Below are 23,934 nucleotides of genomic sequence, written 5' to 3'. Positions count from 1 at the left end.
AAATGTGGTGCCAAGTGTGGAACACCACTTTTGCCTTCTCTTCAAAGCAGACAGAAAGATTACTGCTTGTAAGGATGTGTGCATAAAGATGATGACAACTCTTCATAATAAGGCATTGAAGGTAATGATATATATGAACTGCAGTGACATACCATGTAAGATTCACGGAGTAATTTTTCTGTACTTTTATTTTTCAATTCTGGTAAGCCTTTTCTTTTTCAAAGATAGGTGGCAGTCTGACCAAAGTGGGAGCCCAACATAAAGCAACTCCTTTATTATTTTATGCTTTTATGTTTTGTTCAGGTAGCTATTCAAGTTATTTGAGCTGTTTCTGATTTTTTTTTTTTTATTGTTCACATTACAGTTTATGTGTGTTTAAATATCAAAGTACTGTCATTGTATTAAGTTAAAAATCAACAGTATCATGGATGAAAATGTTAGGAGTGTATTACACACTTTGCAAAATAACATTCTGGAATGGAGAGCATTACTAATTGGTTCTGAACTTGTTCAGGAAACATCCAGGAGCAGTGGAAAGAAGAGTCAAATTCCTGTGCAGTTGGATTTGGGCGGCATGCTGGCAGTCTTGGAGCAGAAACAGCAAACAGAGAAGTCAAAACAGTCTTCTAAACCTGTGGTGTTTTCAGGTATTGGTTACAGTGAAATTTCTTTTCTTTCCATTTGAGTTTAAGTATTCAAAAGTTAAATGTAGCCGCATTTCTGATCTGTAATGATGTCTGAATATGCAGGCAGGAGCACAGTTCACAAGAGACAAAAGAAAATGGAGGGTCATTAAAAAAATATTTTTAAAGCATGGCGATTTGAATTGTTTGGAGGAAGACTTTGGGAAAGAAAATCTTTAGGAGAATGACTTGTAAAAAAGAACACCTTACATAAATGTGAAAGGTGATTGAAATTTGGCTTTGACAAAAATGCTTATGTTTGTGGAAGATTTTGTTTTTTTCTTAAATACAGATTTGTGATCCGAACCTGCAGGAAGGGAAAGCAGTAACAAAGGCTTTCTTATGCTCCTCTAGAATCCTAGAGCTCAAACTTATGTGAAAAAGCTTCTTTGCAAACAGAGGGGTTATATGAGTCAGCCCCAGCCAGAGGATGAGTTGTGCCATGCTTGATAATTATGGAATAATTGCTGTCAACAAAGTGCTGGGTTTTGGTGATGGAGAGACTCTCAGACCATGCGGATGCAAAGCTGGGAAGCAGAAACAAATAGCTCAGTGACCGTACTGTAGGTCAAAATGTCGTGTTGGCTTTGTTAGTGCAGTATATTTTGCAAAAAAACAGTATTTGCTAGAATTTAGTGATAAATTTTCTCTCTTTATTTGAGTAAAGATATTTTTAAAATATTATTTCAGAAAGAGAGCTAATCATGACAGAATTAATGTCACAATATGATAGCAGAGCTTGAAATAAAAAGCTTAAAATACCAAGCCTCAATGAGTTCTCCTTCAGTAACTGAGAGAAATTGTAAGATGCTTTTAAAAATACTTCTTCTTTGGTTTTTCGTTTTGAGTCAGACAGACTCAGTACTGCAGAGGTGCTAATAACCAGGTTTATTTCTGTAAAATTGTGCAGTATGTGAATCGGTGACGTAGTGGAGCAGAAAGTTATGGGTCACAATGCCAGTTTTCTAAGACTAAGTTGTGTCTTAATCTGGTACAGGAGAGAAATTGGTGTGTCATATTCATATCCTGGAAGTATAAAGTAGATGTTACCTCAGCTTTGCACTTACTTGAACAGTCAGTGCACCCATTAAATTGGTGTCTACACAAAATTTAGCTTTAGTTTGAGAAGTGGCATTGTGCTGACCTCTGTAACCAGAAGAGCAGCACAGTGAACAAGAAGGGCAAGGAGTGTGTAGACAAAATTATTTTATACTGCTTACCAGATTTACTTAATCTGGGAAATAATGTAAGGATGAAACAGCATAGTAATGTAGTAATGTAGTAATTATTCTGATTTAAATTATGTTTTGGAAATGCATCAATAGTGCAAACTGACACAAACTGTTGAAGCTATCAAGTTCAGGAACATGAGAACTCTGAATTTGAAATTAATGAGGTGATGTACACAATGAAGGAAATATAATGTGTCTGCAAGATGTATACTGATGTACTGCTTTAAATCCAGCTTCAATTCTTGTAGCCACCTATGCTAACATACTGCTCAGTGTTCTTGGCAGTGTTCTCAATTTGCCTTTGTTACAGAGCCACAAAAGAAAAGCTGCAGTGTGGCAGTTTTATGAAGTAAACTGTTCATGCTAATAGTACTGTATGTGATGTTGGAGGATCAGCATAGAAATACTTTGAAAGCCGTAAATGAAGGGGGCTCAAGACAACCTGCCAGAAGCTTTGAGTGTTTTCTGGGGGACAGAGGTTGCCTGAGGCATAAAGGTGTCAAGCTCATTCCACTGATACCTCATCCTCTTCATTGACTTTCTAATGTAACCTGGTTTATATTGCAGGTAACTGAAGTCTGACAAAGTGCTCTCACAGGATACAGCAATACTGATAGCAGCTGAAAAGGGAGAATAGTTTTTAGGGTGTCAGGTCATGGTGTGGAAGGTCCAGGTTCAGCGACTTTGCCAGTCATTTAATGCTTCTGTGCTCTAAATCCTCTGAAAAATGCATGTAAAGTAGACATCTCCTGAGACCTGTGCTGGTTAAGCAAGAGACATTGCTGTAGCTTTGAGTTACTCATTACTCATCTGCAAATGAAATTCATCCAACTTCATTAAGGTGTAACAAATGGTAGGAGTGTTACAGATTATTTATGTATTTATTTAAATCTGCAATACTGCAGCTCAGTATTTATTTTAATGAAATGCAGAATCTCTGGAGGATGCCATTGTCCTAAAACATGGAGATTTCTGAAGGTTTACCAAGCCACTTTGGCGTGGTGTTGAAGGTAGCTTAGAGTGCAGTGTTTTGCCAAATTGTGCTCTGGAGAGTTAATGACAGAGGGTTGCCTTTAAGTATTATTAATAACAGCACAACAAAAATTTAGCATGTGTATACTAGTCCTAATCCTGTCATTAAACTTGCACTGGATACTGGTTTAGGTGTTTGTTATTGTTGTCTGATGCAGACTTTTGTTTTTTGTATTTCAGTTGGTGGTGCCATACCATTGCTTTCTAAAGAACCTACTACAGCCACAAAAAGTCACCGATCAAACCAAGGAAAGATGCCTCATAACCCTTTGGATTCCAGTGCTCCTTTGGTAAAGAAGGGGAAACAGAGAGAAGTCCCTAAAGCGAAGAGACCGACACCTCTTAAAAAGGTGCTCATATTTTTACCTTAAATAGTACAACATAGACTAATGTAAATTCAGTATTAATCTGTGAGTCTGTTAAACCTTCTGGAGTGGAGGTCTGCATCTCAGCCTCTGCTTGTCTAAATTCTTTCCTTGATTTAAAAAAGAGGAGGAAAGGGAGGGAAGAAGAGTAGCATCTTGCTAAGTAGCACGCACAAATTCTCCCAGAATATCATTTCTCACTTAAATCACTTGATAGCTGAAAAAGTGCCACTACAGAAGTGTGAACACATTGTTGATACTGGGGGGCATCCAAAGAAGCCTTACTTGGTTTGGAAAAGCAATGCTGATTTGCGGAACTAGGGAGAAAGGATCAAAGATAAAATTTTAAATTTCTGTGCTCTTCCAAGCCAGAACTTCAGCTGGTTCTGTAGCAACTAGTATTAGATCCATCTGGAGATTTCTCTTGTATCTCCCCTCTTTGCCCATTCACATTGCTTCCTGTCATGTCTTCTATACAGAGGATTTTGAGATAACACTCCATTTCAGGGTTACTTTTTGATCTAGAACAGTTCTTACACAGCTAGTGAAGGTAATTAAGTAGTCAGTCTGTGCTGCTTAATGGAATTTGAGAACTGCACAATATAAACAACATATAACATGTAATAAAACTGTAGGGGGTGATACTAATTACTGTGTCTTCTGGCTGTTCTGTCTTCATGTAATCTGTTTTTCCAAGCAGATTTGAGAAGACAGGGCTTACTTTTTCTGTGTATCTGTTCTTACTATGGAAGGACACTTATTTTTGTTCTTTGTTCATCTTTGACAAATGCAAATGGAGAAACTTACTTTTGCAATTAGGTTCTGTGATGTAATTACAAATTTTGGATAGACTGGCTGAGCTAGTGGTCATACATACAGTAACTGCTTCTTAGCAGATATAAAAGAAGAGAAGGAAGATGAGTTGCAGGAAACTGATTATTGCTTTCACCTACAGTAACGTGTCTGGATCCAGCATACGTTGCAGTTTCCTTCCTTCTGTGTACTGTACAGCTTAGCTATCCATGGTAATTTCGTCTCTTTTTCCTCAACCAGCAAATGCAGAGACAACAATCTATTAGTCTTGACTCAAGGGAAATAAAGGGAAATAAATAACAAGGAAATAAAGGGGAAGAGGAGTTGTGCATATATACGTGTATGTATGTACCTGGGTGCTTGGCTGAATTGCCACAAATTGACAGTTTGAAGAAGAGTGATAAAGAGGAAGACTTTCACATGCTTCTCTGCTTTGAAGCAATTTGTTCTTCTTTTAGTTCTGCCTTTCATCCCTAGTAATGATTTTCTCCATCCGGACACTAATAATCAAGGAGAAAGTACTTTTCTGTGTACATCATGGGAATATATTTCCTTCTTTCTATGTGCAGATTAAACCCCAAATGTTGTAAATTTTGACTGATAGTGCCAAACCTCTTTAGGAATGATTTGTATGTAACACTTGGTGAGAGAAACTGCTGTGTTATCTGTGTGACATTGATTTGGGTTTTACATACATATATATATACATATATTTTTTTTTTTTTTAGATTATTCTGAAAGAAAGAGAACAACGAAAACAGCAACACCTGTTAGTACAGACAGCAGTACCAAAAGATGAAGATAATACTTGTAAGTCTGCAGAAAATATTATTGAAGATGGAACGCTTCCACCGGATGGTCAAGCAGGTATCTTTCAAAAGAAAGCTGTAATACAGTATGTAGATGGAGATTTGATAGCACACTTAGTACTTTGACAAATGTGTACCAAATCTGTTTAAAAAGAGGTACAGTAATAAAGTGAATTTCAACAAGATTCATGAAGTTCACAAGGCCAAGTTCAAGGTCCTGCACCTGGGTTAGGGCAATCTGAGTGGAAACTGGTTTGAGAGCAGCCCTGAGGAGGACTTGGCAGTGTTGATTGATGATAAGCTCTGCATGACACAACAGCATGAACGTGCTGCCCATAAAGCCAGCCGTATGCTGGTTTACATCAAGAGGAGCAGGTTAAGGGAGGTGATTCTCCCTCTCTGCTCTGGTGAGACCACACCTGCACTACTGCCTTCAGCTCTTGTGCCCAAACACAGGCGGGACGTAGCCCTGTTGGAGCAAGTCTGGAGGAGGCAACAGAGATGATCAGACTGCTGGAGAACCTCTCCTGTGAAGAAAGGCTGAGAGAGCTGGGCTTGTTCAGCTGGGAGAAGAAAAGGCTCTGGGAGACTTTGTAACAGTCTTTCAATACTTGAAGGGGGCCTGCAAGAAATCTGGAGAGGCACTTTTTAACAAGGGCATGTAGTGACAGGGAAAGAGGGAATGGTTTTAAGCTGAAAGAGGGTAAACTTAGATTAGATATTAGGTAAAAATTCCTCACTGTGAGGGTGGTAAGATACTAGAACAGGTTCCCAGAAAAGCTGTGGCTGCCCCATCCCTGGCAGTGTTCAAGGCCAGGTTGGATGGGGCTTGGATCAACCTGCTGTGGTGGAAGGTATCCCTGCCTGTGGCAGGGGTTTGGAACTAGATGATCTTTAAGGTCCCTTCCAACCCAAACCATTCTGTGATAAAAGGAAATGAAATGTATGACCTGTTTCCCTGCTACCACAGAGTGCTGTAATACTGAAGTAATGACATTTCAAGATAAGACTTGACAAGTTTGTCTTTTTGCAATGCTTTCTGCATTTTTTTCATTGAGATATCTTTATTTACATGATAGCTGTTCCTGTAACACAAGTTGCCGAAGTGTTTCTTGAGAATACAGGGGTAAAGGAATCAACAAAAGCTTCTATGACCTCTAAGCAGCCAACCTCCAATCTTCCAAAAATCCACAGCAGGAATTTTAGAGAGTAAGTATTAATTGTACTGATGTATTTCTGTAGTATCACTGATATGGCATTTTTGAAACAAGATAATGTTCTGTGTAACACCAATTGGAGTTTAAACTGAAGGTTCTAATTTTTCTTTCGGTTTTCCTTCTTTTTTTTCGCAGTTTTTCTCTATGCTGACACACAGAGAAGTGTTATGCAGAGAAATAGTCTGTGCATTTCTGTAATTCTCACTTCAAAATGCATGTTCCTTGAAGAAAAAAAAAGAGATGAGAAATTCATTAGAGGCTAAGGAAGGAAAAGGAGGTGCTGTTAAAGTACCTTATTTTAAATAAATGGAGTACCAGCTTAATATTCAAGAAAACAAGTAGTACACTTATTTTTAGTGTGTACTTTGGTTTTCTGCTACTCGACCAAATGACAAAAATGAATGTAATCAGCCAGACATTTGCATGCTATGGCTAGGCAGAGAAGTGGAGGGAAGATTTATGGGTTATTATGCACAAACACTTTCAGTTTAGTTTAAACAGATGTGTATCCATGTTTCCTTATAGAAGAAGAAATAGTCATTACTATATGTGATGATGTTGATCCAGTCATGACAGTTAAAAATACTTTAGGTTAAGCAGTGTTCTAACTTTTAATTTTCTTCCCATAATGCACCACCGGGCTTTTTGCAGCTGGCATTACAGTAACAGTTAATATTGATGCACCTATTCTTTATCTTCTTGATGTCATGTGTTAGCTCTAATTTAACTTCTAACTGCATTTAAAATTACTTAATCTGTGTCCATGCAACACTGTTTAACTAAAAACACAGTTTGAGTTGAATATGTACAGTGTAGCTCTGTTCTGCCTATTACAGGATGTAGAGCATTCAGCAAAGCTTAGAATTTTTTGTCTTTGGATTAGATTTCAGTGATTTTGTCTTTGAGACTTAGTGAAGTAAGTCTGGAAGTAGTAAATAAAAACTCAAAGTTTTGAGATAATTGCATCCCTTAAGATCGGGGACAGATTTTATGGTCTCGTGTCTCATAATCTTATGTGAACTGCAACTTGGCATCTTTCTGTTGACTCTGCAGTTGAGATATTTTCAGATTTTGTCTTTGAGATCCTTCTTTACTGAATGATTCTTTGTGTAAAAGATTTCCCAAGGAATACTGGAAGGATTAAGTACATCCATTTTTATCCTTTCCCAAGAGCACCACAGGGCTATAGTCTGATAAATAAAATAGGATGACAGGCAAAAAAAAATGGCACTGGCAAGAGGGAATTTGATCCAGATTTCCATCTTTGCTATAAATAGTCTTGCATTTATATAAATAAATTAATATTCTATACTTTGGTTGCTGTACTTTGATTGATATGGGTCAAAGTAAATGTCCTCAGAAAAATGCTCTGGTAGAAAAACATATGTATATATGTATTTATTCACATTTAGATATATAATATATAAATATATGTATTGTACATGTGTGCATGTGTTTTTCAGTAGTTTGAGAGGGGAGCCAGATACTGCAAGTAACAAAACTTACTGGAAGTTCTTAGCCACTGAAAAAGTTTGTATATAATTTTTTGTTTTCATGTATACAGCAAGTATGTTTGGAATGGAAATAGAACAAAAAGACAAAGACATAGAAGATAAACTGTTTAAATTTTGCATCCTTGTTACATATTTGTATTACATATTTGTAATTTTAGGGGGTTTAACATTTAATTGATTCTTTCTTCCAGTTATTGCAGCCAGGTGCTTAGTAAAGAAGTCGACAATTGTGTGACAGATCTCTTAAAAGAACTAGTTCGTTTCCAAGATCGCTTGTATCAGAAAGATCCAGTAAAGGCCAAGATAAAACGCAGGCTTGTTATGGGTCTCAGAGAAGTTTTGAAACACCTGAAGCTGAAAAAACTGAAGTGTGTCATCATCTCTCCTAACTGTGAAAAGATTCAGTCAAAGGGTAAATATGGTTGTTTAATAAAAGAAATGCAAAAAAGCAGACTCTGTATACTGGCAGTATTATTTTTAGAGGAACTTATTTGAGTAGTCTTTGAAATCAGTCATATAAAAACGCCTTTCTTACTCAGATTGTTTACTGCTGTGCAGCTGAAGAATGAGCTAAATCAAGACTGTCTGGGGTGGTGGAAGTTGCCTGAAACTAGTTTCTGGTTATTAATTTGCAGCGCAGCCACACAAAAGATTGCACTTGTACAGCTGAGAAGGGACAAAGATTACTGATGCCGGCTGTGCTGCCACAAGAAGTCCTGTATCAGTCTCTCTTTCAGACTGACAATAAGTTGTCAGTAATAGTTTGTGTAAAATCTGTGGTAATTATTGTCATTACTTTCTGTTAACTCTTAAACAATTTTGTAGCAACCAGGTCTTGTCTTTTACAAGAATACTGAAGTAGATTAAACTACACAGAACAAAATACAGAACACAGGTAGTTTAAAGATACTGCTAATTAAGAATTAAAAAAAAAAAGGCAAATTCTCCTTTAAAATTCAGATCTCATGCTGTTATCCTTGTATTTTTTCCTGTAAACTCTTCATTTCAAAATGCCCCATAATCTTAGGGTTTGGGTTTTTTTTTTTTTTTTTTGCTTTTGTTCTTTTAGCAGTACTGCCCTTTATTTATAATTAGCTTGAATATTGTCATTCTTTGCTGATTTTATTGTCTGCTCCAGGTGGGTTGGATGAGACTCTACACAATATTATTGACTGTGCCTGTGAACAGAATATCCCATTTGTTTTTGCCCTTAATCGCAAGGCTCTGGGCCGATGTCTGAACAAAGCGGTGCCTGTGAGTGTGGTGGGAATTTTTAGCTATGATGGGGCTCAGGTAAGCTGAAATATGTAGGTTCATAGTTTTGTTTAGCTTTACTTTTTACTTGTAGAGGGTGGGAAATATTGTGACTTTAAGGCTTTGCTTGATTGCTTTGATATCGCATGCTTTATCCCAGTTGGGGTAGAAGCCGGTGGCTCATCTGAAAAATTGATTTTAGAAGTACAGCCACTCAGCACAGTTCAGACAAGTAGTGTGGCCACCTCTTCCTGATACCCACTCCTCCATCTACATGTTTATTGTTTATTTGGTTTTATTTTCAAGAGAATGGGTGTTTTTGTAAATACTTATAAGTGCCTTTTCATATCTTTATATGTACTTGGCTGCTTTACTTTTATGTACAAACGTATATATGTTCTATAAGGAGTATTCATTATAGATTTTCATGGAGATGATAAACTTACTATATGATTTAAGATCTACTAATATTTTGTATTTACATAGGACCATTTTCATAGAATGGTACAACTGACAACAGAGGCCAGGAAGGCCTACAAAGATATGATAGCAGCTTTAGAGGAAGAAGCTGAAGGGGGACCAAAAGAAACCCAACCCAGCGTCTTAACCACTGAATATGAAAAAAATGGCTTATTAGAAACTGGGAAAACATCCTCCAAGGACTCCGATGAGGATGTACCAAATTATAGTGAGTATTTACTGACCTGGGTTTGATTAAATTTTCATTCAAAGTGCTCTTCAGTGTTACCATTTTAACTGAAATAAATGATACCTGTCAGTTTAGCACATAGTAGGGGTGGGAAGTGATTATTCTTTGTGATTTCCCCCTGCTGCTCCTAATTTTATAAAAGTCTCGGAGAAAATTCCTCTCTGAAATCCACTGATGGCAGGTGGTCCTCATTGCTTTGTCCAAAGATATTTAACAGAGCTCCTTATTATTTCTATTTCTTTAAAAAACCTCTAAGCTTTTTTCTAGAAGTGCACACTCTGTAACAGTGGTGGACTTAAGTTTTGTGTTGAAGCATGTTTGAAATGCATCTTCCTGTCTAAAAGTGTTCATGTGTTGTAAAGGCCTTCTACTTCTAGAAGCACATTCCTGCAGCTCTGCTCAGTCACCAGGCAACAACAGTTACCACTGATAATGGGCAACTTAAAACTTCTTTTGAAGTGTTGAAAACTTCTGAGTAGTTGTATCCACCTTCAGAGTTAGCCTTGCTTGAGCAGGGGGCTGGACATAAAGACTTCAATGGATACCATCACTCCTAAAGTATTCTTTCATGCATCATCTGATGTCACATGGTGTGTCACGCCAGAGTGCCAACTTACCTTAGCACTTACGCTGAGAAGGAGGTAGAGAATTAATGTGACTTTTCATTTTAAGTGTTTCCTCAAGTATTATGCAGTAACCTGTTTGTTTGTTCTAATATTCCCTAGTTAAAATCTGGAGGAGAAAACTTGAAGAAGAGTATAACCCATATGCACTGGAACTGGAAGAGAGTGCAGCGGCTTCTGAATTCACTGCCACCGTGTCAGAGCATCAGTAAATGCAGATCCAACTCTGTTGGGCTTTTAATTATATTTTTTCAGACCCCTAAGAACAGGGTAGTAAAATACAATAATCTAAGAAATACCTGAAGTCAGCTAAGTAAACTGTTCTGAGTCCCTCTAAGCAAAATAGGCACTGGAGCAAATGAGGCACTGGCTAATGCTTTTATGTTCTGTGTGTTTGGTTGATCACGATAGGAGCTGATAACAGCAAACTGTCTTAGCCCCAAACAACTTGGAGTGGATTTATAGACTAGCGTTGATTTGTTGTTAATGATACAACATAGCAAAAGATCTTGCTAGAAGAGTAATTTTATTTGGGAAGAGATACCATGAGCCAGAAGGTTGGGACTTGGGATTTGATTTTTGTAACTGTTGGTAGGTTTGCTCTGGTTGGTTTGTTTGGTTTTTTTTCTTCTTCTGAAGAAACCTGCTCAGATGAGCAGGCTGGCATTGGTGTCACTGTCCTCCAGTCAGCAAGAAATGTATTCTGGGTAGGCAGTTTGTTTGTTTGAAGCTAATCGAGGAAGACCATCATGACAAAGTTACCAGTCAGCTCTTCTTTGTGGTGTCCCTGTCCACGGTGGGGGGTTTGGAACTAGATGATCTTGAGGTCCTTTCCAACCCTAACTGTTCTGTGATTCTGTATTTGTTCTTCTGGGATCGTACAGCAGGTATGAGGGAGAGTACAAAATACAAAGGTCTGAAATGCCTGCAGTGAAAATGCTCTCTTTAGAAATTTATGAAGTTGATTTTGCTACTGGGACTAGTTTGTTATAGGTCCTGCTTTGAAGTTATAGGCTGTTTTCTGAAGGACAGCTTATGTGCCAGCCTGCCATCCTATCTGTACCTTCTCCATGCTGACAGACTCCTCATTCCTTCAATTTGGGGTTGTGTCGGTACATATATGAAAATGTTTTTGATTAATATCAGCTTGTATCTAAGGTGGGGAAAATTTCTATCTATCTTAAAAAACTAAATGTGCTCATAATGATGGTGGAGCACCCTAGTGGGGATGTCCTATATAAATACCTGTGTTTACAAGTTGCAGGTATAAGAGAACAAAGAAAGAAATTTGAGCCTAAAGAAAGTAATGAAGGATGCACATGTAACTTGGCAGTTGTTCAGAAAGATGATAGAGATGCCATGTGCTGCTGCCAGCATCTCTGATGTGTGTCTCAGTAAGTGCTTCACATATGGAACATTTGTAGTGCAATAATTTGGAAAGTAGCTGCCTTGTGAAGTTAGAAGTGGCATAAAAACTTTGGATAATTTTGAAGTTCAAACCATTTTGTAGAATGTAAATTGTATTAAATCTGTTACAATATATTGATTCTACAAAGTATGGTTGTGACTTAATTGAACTCTTCTTGTGGGCATTTAATGATACTTGAAATGCCAGGTTTGGGGAGGAATGGCAGCAAGGGAAGTCACCCTTAAGCTGCAGTGCACAGCTGATCACTGGTTGTGATGATGATCTTTTTGTATTAGTTTCTTCTAATTTTAAATGGAACTTAAGAGTGAAACATCCCAGGGATGAAAGATGGTTTTGGCCAGCAGCTGTTGATCCAGAGGTAAGTTGTGATTTACTCATACTTGTACCACTTTGATACACGTCTAAAAACACAACGTGGGGGAGAGATTCCCTCTGAATGCTGTCAGAAGTCTGCATCAATTTACGATTACCAGTGTAAAAAATAGTGAAAGTGGTTCATGTATACAAATTTTCACCCTGCATGTGTTTGGTGTGTGGTCTGATATTGGGGATAGAGGGTATCATTCAGTTAAAATCTTAAACAGAGGAAAATGTTTTCTTCATTGTGGGAAACAACCTAATTTAAATCTTGCATGTTACAGGATAATCTAGGGAGAAGTATAATGCTTTCTGCTACTGCTAGGAGCAGCTGTCTCCACGGGCTCCAGCTATAGTGATTCTTAGATGCCATCTTACTTGTTTCCAGATAGCTGAAAACTGCTGAGGCGATCATAAGACAGAAAACTTGAGTAATACCTTAGACATTTCTTTATTAGATACAGAAGGACAGAACTTCAAACAGCAATGCAGGAAAACAGTTCCACTGTGGACTAAGTAGGCCCCCACATTTTCATTCTACAGTTGTTCACTAGGAATAGTCTTAGAATTCATTCAATGTTTTTAACTTGGATGCGCTGTAATCTTTCTGTATTTTGAGCATTAGTCAGAACTTACTTGGTACAGAAACTTTATTAGCAGAAGAAATGTGTTAGAACAAATTAACTTGCTGACACCTGAAAGGAATGCTGTTCAAAAGACTGGGAAAAGAATGTAAGCGTAAACATATTAAAAGAAAGTAAGTAGCCAAGTTGAAGTGCCTTTAAATAAAGGTGATCCACATATTATTATTAATCTCTAAATCATGTGCCAAGATCCTCAAGCCCAAAATTAACTGTTTTGCTTAATGAACTCAAAACAGAAGCCATACATCATATATTGTTTGAGCAGCACAACTTTTACTGCGACCACTTTTGTTCTTCATTAAGCTGAAATAACTGGCATCAAAAAAACAGAGACAGTTCCAGCATGGGATGAGTGGCACCTCTTCTGGCACATAACTTAGTTATTCTTTGGTGCAGTAAAGATACCCTCTCCAACCTCAAGCTTCAGGTGATCTTCCTGAATAGCCATTTTAATACCAGCATTACAAAATAACTCTTTGAAAGCTGTGATAGTAAAAGAGTGCTGGTTATGCTTAACTTGCATACATTTCTCCTTCTAGCCTGTTTGTTCCTTTGTGCCTTAGAGGCTGTTTTTCTTGTTGCAGCTCTCCTGAAGAAGAAAGAAGTTCAGAATGATGTATTAATACTGCTTTAAAAGTTAACATAGGGTTTAAAGGTTGCCTGTACTAACTGTTCCACCTGCAGCAAACAGAAGGTATTAAAAGCAATCTTTTGGTTATCAGTTTATGATCTGATCTAACTGCTGGTGAAAAATATTAAAAGCTAGCTCTGGACTATTGTTCTTTAAAGGAAGGCCAGCGTTGATGGACAGTACTGTTTATGAAGTCCAGTAGTCTCTGCAATCCAGTTAGTGTACAGATGTGATGAAATTAATGTACTATTTCCATATACACAGACTTAATTGTTTCAGGCAGGATAAGGATTAATGACTGATTAACAGACTGAAGGAGCATGCTGTCATAACTGTAATAGATGTCACAATCAAGCAGACTTTACTGCTGAGAGGGTCAAGAATGATGACATGTACAGGAACACTGATCACTATTATATAAATACACAGAAGCATCATAGACTGTCTATAAAATCAGGACTGTCGTGTGCCGTGTAGAAAGCACTGTGGGAAATTTCTGGAAATTCTTACCCATGTTTTCCTCCAGCTTTGCATCATCTTGTCATGTTCACTGATGGCATTTCTCCAGGTATGGAATTCTTTGGTCCATCCATCCTGACCAGCACTATCTGAGAATTGTAAATGGGGATGAAATAAGTGGATAGTATCTGTTCAGTTGTAGTACTTCCTGTGGAGGATTGGGAAAGAAGGAACGAAAGCCACCATTTTGTCCTTTGTTTTGTTCTACCTCTTCTCATGATATTTGGAAGTAAGGTCTGTAGTAATGATCATGTCTCTTCCCCTCTGCAGCAAACTTTGTAGCCTCCAGAGTAAACAGATTCAGTGCCTTTACCTGTAATCCAGAATATCTAAAAGCTATGACCTGCAAGCTAGGGTTCAGACCCATCCAAGCAGCTCAGGAATGCTGTAGTTAGATCATACCACGCCTGGGGAGAAGAATGATATGTTGCAGCTGTCCACATGCAGTTTGTAGTTTCTTCATTTTCTGGTAATGTTATGTAGTTATTCTTAAATCCACTGAGAACTTAAGGGCTGTTTGCTGCATCTTGGTAAAATTCTAATTCAGATTCTGTCTGCCAGTTTTTCTTGCAGAATGTAACACTGGTGGCAACATACACAGATGTAGTCTTTTCTGCTTATCCTTCAGGACACAAGCATCAGTATACAGTACTTCTGGAGCACAGTGAAAGCCTCCCTCTACTTTACATTTACAGTAGTTTCATTGAGATGACCTTCATTCTGCTACCGAGACAGACTTCAAAGTAACTGGAGTGATGGCAAGACAACTGTGTAACTCCTACTGCTTTTCTCCATCACTGAAAAATGAAGAGCTGTTCCTAACAAGTTCATGTTTACTAACCAGCTAATTATTTTTAACTTTACCCTCCCAGCTTCATCACTCTTGCTGTCTTTCTAAACACTGTTCAGACCTTCGTCAGGCCTGGATAAGTTCTCAAAAGCTAGTTGCTAATGTTGCTTGAGTTGCACTGGTCAGTGTGGGTACCCAAAGATGTTGCAGAACTGAAGTTAGCTCTGACCTCCTGCCTTGTTAAGTGTCCAAAGCAAGCGGTAGGAACTGGCCTCACCCAACTGCATGTGGTTTGCTGATAATCCGATGTTCTTAACATCCTGTGTGGCAATCTGGGGGTTTCTCTTTGCTGTCTGACTTACTTGGTAAAGAGTTTTTCTACTTTCCCCCCCAGAGTGCCCGTTTTTAACGCTTTAGTATGCATCTGACTTCTAATTTGTGTCCATTAGTTTAGCAGTTTCATTTCTAGAACATAACTGCCAATGGGCAGGTTAGGCCTTTATAGAAGGAATTTTGATGGCTCTAAAACTTTTTCATAAACAATTAAAGCAGACACATTAAGGGTTACCATCTTCAGATATACACATTTTATGGGTGAAAATTACAGAGCTCTGTTCACATCAGGGTCAGGCCAAACATTGACTACATTGAAAACCAGCCTACCTTTATCTTCCACTGTGATGATAACTTCTGATGTTGTGTTCCCAGCTTGTGAGACGAATGAACATTTATATTCTGTATTTTCTGATACTGAATCTTTCACCCAACTCAGGACATGCACTCTGCCATCAAACAGCATATGAGATTGCTCAGTGATGCATGCCTTCATCTTCTGTCCATTCTTCTTCCAGACAAAATAGGAGCCATCCGGACCTGTAAAAATGTCAGTCAGCTTATTTTGTAAGAAAATACAAGCCTTTGAAAAGAAAACAAAACCCCAAGACCTCAAAATTAGGCTCAAAAGCATAGCTGATTGTAATATTTCATAGGCTTGTTCAGCTGAAATTCTAAGTAAATTGGGATAAAATGGAGCTAGAATTGGTAATTTATGTTAAAGCCAAAGTTGTAAATGAGTTCATGTCTTTATAAATTTCATCTGGATTCCCATGAGGGGGAACGTGCCCCACAAACATGATAAAGCAGCTGATGAACATCAGCAGCGTCTACCTGCCTGTACGATTTCCTTTGGAGCTAGGCCACATAACCTACTGCTGATCAAGCTAGCTTCTGGTACAAAGCTGACACCATCTGACACATGCCTTGCAAAATCTGAAATAAAGGCCAGGAGGGGAAAAAGTTCAGGAACTCAGTGTGTCAAAGATGCTGGAACTAATAATGAAAGAAGCAGAATTGGAAGAAGCACAGGACCATTAGTCACAGCAGGCAATTAGGCAAGACAGAACTTGGAATAACCTTGGATCAACAACAAAGAGCGATCCAATCTTTTATCTTTGTTGCTATTATTCGTCTTAACCTGCAAGGACTGATTCTGAGTAAGTCAAGAGATTGACAGTAGCCCAGAGGACAGAACAGCTGCTCACAGAAAACCACCAAGGCTGGCTGAAGTGTATTTGGCAGTATCCAGGCCTTCTTATTTCAAAGGAGACCTCTGAGCCAAGCTAAGAACTTCGAAGTGATTCTGAATGTAAAACATGCCTATTTCTCCCTCAGGACCTAGAATCCAGGCTAGCCTTAGCAAGAGAAGATGTAAAGAGAAATTTGGTGTAAAAAGAAACTGTTTTCGCAAGTATGTCTTGACAGAACAGGTAACCTATTAGGTCAGCATCTACTATGAGCATTTCAGATTGCAAACTGATGTGTCATTTTTCTCTAGATGATCTGACTCGAGGTTAGTGCCCTGATAACTAATTAAATTTCGATGTTAAACAAGTATTCTTTACATCTGGCACTTCCTCAGGATATGGTGTTAAATTCTTAAGTTATTTGGAAATAAAGCTAATATACTACAAATACAGAGATATAAGTTAGTAGTGATAGTAAAGCTGAATGACAGGGAACCTCATCAAGTAAAAGCCTGGTACAGAGTTTATCTCTGAAGGAAAGAGAGAGGGAGGGAAATGGCCCAATCTCAAGAGGGACTGGTGACAGCGCTGACAAAGTGGAGATGGCAAGTATATGCTGAACTGAAAACAGCTTAGCACACACTCATGAAAATACAGTGGTCTGTGGATGACTGTACTTGTTCTACAATTAACAGTAGATAGGTTACATGTAAAAATCATGGGAAGTCTGGAACCAAGGACAAATTATTTCAGTAAACCAAGTGCTGAACTTGGGAGTTTGGACAAAGCAGTAAATAAATACAGCCACAGCAGAAAGGAAACAACAAAAAGGTCTTGAAGGGTAGAAACCTACATTCAAAGAACAGTCTGGATTATAATTTCTGAAAGATGCCACAATCTGTCACGGCATTCGTGCAGAAATAAAATGAAGCAATAGTATTTGCAATCAATTTGCAAGCAATATTCTCCAAGCTGGCTTGGAGAAGTTAAGACCAACTTGACCACAGTGAAGAGCAATAAAAGGAGGGAATGCCACATACAGCACAAGCCACAAGGCTGAACTTTTCCAAGCCCAGAAGAGTTACTACTTGGGCACTGCAAAGCTAACAGCCAGGTGCTTGAGTAAAGCCATAAGCTCACAAACTTTATTTGCATGAGACATGGGAACAGGACCATTACCTAAATCCACCAACTTGAAAAAATGCTGTTTTGGGACCATGTGAGGAAGGGGCATGTTCTGTGCGGGACTCTTCCTAAGATGCCTTCAAGTGTTACTGTTCGTACCGGAGAAGCTGCTCCGTTTGCCGGTGCTAAAGATCACAGTTGTTCCAGAAATCTGTCAAAGGCTGTGCTTAGACACACATTTCACTAAAGGACTAAAATCCAACGATTTCCCAATGCGGAAAATTCTGCAAGCTGTGTTGCTTCGGGTCAGCCACTTAAGAATTGGGCAATTTCACCCTCCCTTTCTTTTCTTTGTGGAAATCCCCACAGATACACTCATCCCCATCTAACGTATGATACAAGTTAGTCAACAGCAAAATCGAAGTTCAAGCAGTAGTCAGGGGTTTTACTGATCATATTTCTGGTTTCAGGCACTGTGCTATTACTTTCTCTACTTCAACTTCCTGTTCAGGATTAGGCAATAGAAACCTTATTATTTAGGCTATAGAGCTTTATCTGCAAAAGCTCTGAATCACAGCTGTTAAATGCAAGTATTTCCTACAACTCCAGAGAGATAAATTCAGACTCGGATGTAACAGAGAAGTATTTTTTTGAAGACTAAGGAACAAATATGAACATATACTCCACATTTGCTGCTCTTGCTGTAGTACCAGTTAATTACATGTCTAGTGCAAACTTTAAAATATGAACTTCTAACATAATTGATCTACTTACTTTGCCATCCGTCTTAAGAATGCTTGAAAGATTGAAAAAGGGCATCTTATTAAAACAGTACATTCAAGCAGAGAATTAAACAGCACATCAGGTATGTACATAGCTATGTTTAAGCAACAATGAAAGATATTAGAAACAGTTTTGAAAACATTGCTTCAATCTCAGAAATACAGTATTAATTATCAACTTGCACATTAACAATTTTAGAAGGGGAAAGGTTAACAGTTATCAAACAAAAACGAAAAAGCCTTGGTGCATTGTCTGAACTACCCCTCTTCTCTGCATGAGCCCTTTGTAATTTCCAGTGTCTGTGAAAGTGTTTGCTGCTTTTATGGACAGATTTCATTTTCTCTACCTCTGCTTTCAGCACTCAGAGTGAAATGGTACTGCCCAGGTACCGTATGGGTAGTTCCTGCGGGCAAAATAGGTTCTCTGACCTACGTCAGGTCAGGCAGGTTTGCACAAACCATGCATTTAATAGCCAGATAATTCTGCCACAGGATTTTCCACAAGGAGAAACCTCAGCAGCCATAGATACCATTAGAAATCTGAACCACTGCAGCTGCTTGTAAACTTTAATCCACAGTCTAACTAACTGCATTCACTGAATTATTGGTGCAAACTTGATCTTAAGGTTGAAATAGTAACACCAGATACAAAGAATTTTAAGGGAACAGCCACAGATTCAGAGCAGCACACTGGTTCGCCCTGATAAACTGTACCAAATTAAGCATTTGCCATATACACATCAAATCCTAATAGACATATGGCTTGGAAGAAAGCTTAGAGATACTAATTTGAAAGCCAGAGATTATGGATTAAGTAGAGATCACTGACATAAGCCTGGGGTGGGAGAGCAAGAGGGAGTACTGGCCAAGCCAGCTCCTACCAAATGCTGCAACTTGCAGAACTGTATAGGCATTTCAAGAGCCACCCAATGAAGCTGTACCATGAAACACTCAGAAGTGCTATCCCATTGCTGTTGGCTTAGCACACACAGTTTCACCTCATTATCGACATGTTCTTGGAGGGTGACATTAAAACAAGGCTTCCCTATAAATTATTCAGAGAAACACTTCAAGATAGAGGGAGGTAAGTCGGGTGAAAGAAAGCAGGAGCTGTCAACAAGCCTAAACCTCTTAAAGCTTTCCCCAGCAAAGCTAATCTCTGAAACCTGACAGCAAACTGAAATCCAGTGAAGATAACCGACAGGTATCCCACAGAGAAATCCTGGCAGGGTAACAAGATGTCCACACAAATTCCTATGATCTAGACACAGAACTGCTACCAGAGGCTATCCTCAGTGACAGGAAGTTTAGCTTTATTCCCCCAGTACACACCAAAACCCCTTTCAAAGCTCAAAACGTGCAGCGGATAAAAAATAATAATGTTAATCTTAAAAAAGGGATGCCTGGAGTTAATGCTTGCCATCTAACTTGCAGCTTTGGCTTGTACCAAATGCTACTGAACTAAACATCCGAGATGTCAGAAAACCAAGATCATGTAGGAAAGCTGTCATCCAGAGCAGGGATTAAGTTTTAAACCGACACTATAATCTGAGTGCAGAAAGATTATTTTAAATCAGAGATCGGAGCTGGCACAGAAGGTCAGTCAATCATTAACATGGAAAACAGCCACCAGCACTACTCCGCAGAGGGATGAAAGTTAGATTTAAAGCTGGTCACAGTTTCTTAAGTTGTAGGAGTCAGCCACTGCTGCTGACATGCTAGTAGAGTAATAAATACATAGTACATGAAGCCATCAGGAGGGAAACAGATTGGAAAAGCGGGGAGAGAAAGAAGGAAGGAATCTAAATTAGACAAGCATCACTGCACTGCAGTACACTGCAGTACACTGAAAACTGCACAAGGTTGGTAGGCTGCATCTCGTCACTGGGAGTTTTGGGGTTGGTCGGCTTGTTTTTTTTAAATAGGGGCAAAACTTCTTAGAAAACAAACTAGGAATAGGTTGACAGCAACGAAAAAGGAAAATCCCAGAAAAAACAGACCTCTCTGAAATGCTAACAAAGAATATTACTTCAAACACCGAATATTTCATACTGAGGAAGCCATGACATGCTCCTTCAAAAACCTGGTGCTCTTGTCAGTTACTAACCCATTGGTGTAACACCATCACAAGCTGACGTGGCCTTATCAAGGCAGATTAAAAGCAGGAAGTGTTTCCTGTGAATCACAGAAGCTGGGGGAAGCTGCCTGTCACCAGAGGGTACGAGGCACCGTGTGTGGAGGTGGAGGTAGGACGCCGCATCTGCCTGCTCAGGGTGCAATGCAAAAGCAGGTTGGGAAAATGAGATGAAAATGTGATCCATAACTGCCTATGCTCCCTGTGATGAACAGCATTTATGCAGATATTCTCCGAGTGGTCCCAAAAAAGGGTTTGCAGCATGTACCCAGATAATTGTCTTTACAGAATAATTAAACGAAGCACTAGCATCTAGAATTAGGACTGGCAGAAAAAAACATCAAGTTCCAGTTTGAACTTGCTCACTGATTTTTGTCCCTCCTATCAGCTCACACACCTACTATGTCAATTGGAGAACTGAAGAATATATTTGAAGGAGTAACATGCTCTCTAGAAATCACTGCTTCTCTCCAGAGTGCACAAGCTATGGCTTCTGCTCCATTGTTCACCAGACAGATCTAGGTGAAGAAGAACTGGAAATAAGATTTTCATCTCCACAGAGGGAACAATGACATGTTGAAGCATCTCTGTGTCCTTGGTTAAGCAGTCGCAGTCATTTTTCTTCTTCTCAGTAGCTGGTGCAGTGCTGTGTTTTTGACTTTCAGCCTGGCAAAAATGCTGATAACACCGATGATTTTAGTTGTTGCTCAGTAATGTTTAGTCTGACCAAGGACTTTCTGAGTCTCATGCTCTGCAAGGGAGGAAGGGAATCTGGGAGGAAGCAGAGACAGGGCACCTGACCCAAACTAGCCAAAGAGGCATTCCATACCACAGCACATCATGCCCACTATATAAACTGGGGGCAGTTACCCAGAAGGGTTAGATCACTGCTCAGTCGGGCTGGGTATCGGTCAGGGGGTGGTGAGCAGTTGTATTCTCTTCCCTTGTTATTTCCCTTATCATTGGTGGTAGCAGCAGTGATTTGTGTTACACCTTAGTTACTGGGCTGTTCTTAGCTCAACCCGTGGGAGTTAGTTACATTCTCTTGATTCTCCTCCCCATCCCTCTGGGAGCTGGCAGAGGAAGAAGGGGGCAGTGAGCAAGCGGCTGCGTGGTTCTGAGTTACTGGCTGGGCTTAAACCACGACACGGTGGTAAGCACCTGCTGCTGAAGTAGTTAAAAAAGAGGAGACAGCTGTGCTCCAAATCAGTGCCCAGTTTTATCAGCCATCCTGCAGAGCGATTAGTTATCACAAGCCTACAGGTTGTAACTCTCTCCGGTAGATGGTTTGCAACCGGGCTGCTTAGGTAACAAGAAGTTCTGAGGAAGAGCACACAGAGACTGTGACACCCAACCAACTCCACCACATCTCACTAGGCAGGACTGGCTGCGACATCACTAAATGAGAGCTGCATATTAGTAAGGAGAAAAACAGTTTTAACTATTTATTTTGCATTTCTAAAGAAGAAAGACAGCTGGGAGGTCAGGTAAAGGTCTTGTAAGCAAACGGTACACAGAAGCAGATACACACCAAAGTGAATCTCTCCTGAAACAAGACACAAGCCAAAAGTCATTAGAAATAACATCCAAGCCTCCAGTGTGAAGCAAACTTCTTTTATATATACCTAGTCAAACCATAGAAGCTGCCACAGAGTCTGCAGTACCTTTTCCTTGCACTCCCCCCATAATCACACAGATACTAAATTGAAATGGTGAGCAGTGCCCATTTTGTGACCAAATCAGGTCATCTCTGCAAATGGCCCGTGTAGCACCCAATTGCAAAAGTAAGCCGAAGAGCTGAGTTGATCAACTAAGGAGCAGAGCTGCTGCTTCACAGAGATACCCCTCCATAGGGGCACCTGGTGTATTCCTCAGTCTCAAGAGACTTTCTGACAAATTCTCACAAGGATGTCTTGTTGAAACTGCAGAAACCAGTCAAACCCTTTTAAAACTATGTGGTGGGCTTAATTTACCTAAACCCTCTGCTGACACATGATGCTGTGGATAGAATTTACCAATGAGTGTGCAAGAACACTCACCTACTGGTATAGCTGGGAATACATTACAGCATGCAGTGCAGTCTGGAATGTTTTAAGCACATCACACACTGGTAATACTTACAGACCACAACTACAGCTCCTAACTGGACACGATTTTCTCATGGGGAGAAAGATATTCTAATGTTTCATTATGTTTTAAGCATTTACAAATTTAAGTCAAACAAGGGGAGGCTTCCCCAACTGAGCTTATTCTAGTCCTTACAAGAAAACACTAAAAGGGGGGAGTGTGTTCCTTTCCACGTATTTCTTTGCCCGACTCCAAGCTTTACAGGTGAAAGTGCACAGCAAGAGAAATTTCCACAGAAATTTTCCAAAATCTGCTGTTTTGACAGAATTTTAGGATGCATCCTCTAGTCCCCAGGGACGTTAAACTTTCAGTTGTGCTACAGAAGTCTCCAGTGGAGAAAGCCATCAGAGCACCGGTAACACCAACACAAAGGTGTTTAATGCTGTCAGGTTTGCATGTAAGAGGGCCATGGCAGACCCTGGTGACTGTAACTAAAAGTGCCAATGTCTTACTAAGATAACTGCAGGCCTGAGATACTGCAACCTAAAGTAACAAAGATACTTCTAGTAAGTAAGATAAGAAAGATACTTCTAATGTCTGTGTATTATGTAAAAATGGTCTGCAATATTCACGCAATTTTATAATTTTATGTCACAACTTTTAAGCCCTTTTCTGTTAATAAAGGAACAATTTTTTCAACTTCTTGAGATTTACTGTTTGAGATACATCTTTTAGATGATGCATATTCTAGATGCACCTCAAAAAATGAAAACCAGGTGGCATATCAGAGATCTGCACAAAGGAATGGTTTTACTCTGAGATGCCTTTAAGTGATGAATATTCAGTCAGTGCAGAGATCACTGAAAGAAGTGGTACAAAACTACAGAATTAAAAGCTGACCACTGCTGTGAGATTACTGTAGCCGAAGATGCTGAAACTGAGTCATACACAGACAGCATGCAATAGAACACCAAAAGTCTGAAGAGAAGGTAATCCATAAAGCGGGATACAGGACTTAGCATTCCTGGATGAGGATAAAGCCAAACGAACCACAGATTACTAAGCAACCAGAGAGATCAAATTCAAGGCTATTGTTTCAACAAAGCATCACCATGTAAATATAGGTACACTGCACAAACACTTTAAAAAAAAAAATAGAGAAAGTTTTGAAGTATTTGTGCAGAGGGTTTAATTGTTCTGGGATATGCAGAGCTTTTCGCTTCTAAGCTACCAGTTAAACCATTTCCAGGCATCAAAAACTAATGGTACATCTGTCCACAGGTATAACTACTAAGAAACACTGATGAAGACACGAAGACATGTTCTGGGGAATATTTTATACAGCAGTTCACAAAAAACACCAAAAAAAACCAAATAAAAAAAAAAAAAAACCAACAAACCACCCAACACTGGAAAACTGCAACTGGTTCTGAAGCAGAAGTGTGTGTCCATGGGAAACTGCTGTTTGTTTGTGTTCTTGTAAGATTAGAACAAAGTGACAACTGAAGTAAACTCCATTTTAAGATATTGACATGCTGTAACTAAAAAGCTGTAATTTGTAGTCTTAGGAAAACTTGTTGCTGTCCAGCACAAAGCCCCTTCCTCCACAGGCTCATTCTGCTCTGGGTGCTGTGCACCTCCACGCCTCTCCTGAGTTCTGAATGCTTTGTGCCAGGTCACCC

The 23,934-nt window shown here is 39.2% G+C and overlaps 2 protein-coding genes across 6 annotated transcripts in view; one reads left to right on the top strand and one right to left on the bottom strand.

Moving 5' to 3' along the window:
* Positions 1-11,809, top strand: part of SECISBP2 (SECIS binding protein 2) — a 30,250-nt gene extending 18,441 nt beyond the window's left edge. For all 3 annotated transcript variants that reach the window (XM_065663436.1, XM_065663437.1, XM_065663434.1), the window contains exons 11-18: positions 515-647; positions 3,128-3,297; positions 4,854-4,992; positions 6,014-6,143; positions 7,857-8,077; positions 8,804-8,958; positions 9,406-9,607; positions 10,354-11,809. In XM_065663436.1, the coding sequence (XP_065519508.1) occupies positions 515-647; positions 3,128-3,297; positions 4,854-4,992; positions 6,014-6,143; positions 7,857-8,077; positions 8,804-8,958; positions 9,406-9,607; positions 10,354-10,463 (1,260 nt within the window). In that variant the 3' untranslated portion in view covers positions 10,464-11,809. The remainder of the gene's footprint in view (positions 1-514; positions 648-3,127; positions 3,298-4,853; positions 4,993-6,013; positions 6,144-7,856; positions 8,078-8,803; positions 8,959-9,405; positions 9,608-10,353) is intronic.
* A 660-nt stretch (positions 11,810-12,469) lies between these two features.
* Positions 12,470-23,934, bottom strand: part of SEMA4D (semaphorin 4D) — a 94,226-nt gene continuing 82,761 nt past the window's right edge. For 2 of the 3 annotated variants that reach the window (XM_065663444.1, XM_065663443.1), the window contains 3 exons: positions 15,285-15,494; positions 13,823-13,920; positions 12,470-13,270 (listed from right to left, as the gene is read on the bottom strand). In XM_065663444.1, coding sequence (XP_065519516.1) covers positions 13,241-13,270; positions 13,823-13,920; positions 15,285-15,494 — 338 coding nt within the window. In that variant the 3' untranslated portion in view covers positions 12,470-13,240. Of the gene's footprint in view, positions 13,921-15,284; positions 15,495-23,934 lie in introns of all 3 variants that reach the window. The other variant, XM_065663442.1, reaches the window with a different exon arrangement.

Source organism: Lathamus discolor, chromosome Z (genome assembly GCF_037157495.1).
Source record: "Lathamus discolor isolate bLatDis1 chromosome Z, bLatDis1.hap1, whole genome shotgun sequence".
Classification (NCBI taxonomy): Eukaryota; Metazoa; Chordata; class Aves; order Psittaciformes; family Psittacidae; genus Lathamus; species Lathamus discolor.
The sequence above is the reverse complement of the archived record's forward strand: the minus strand, read 5'-3'. Positions and strand labels throughout refer to the sequence as shown.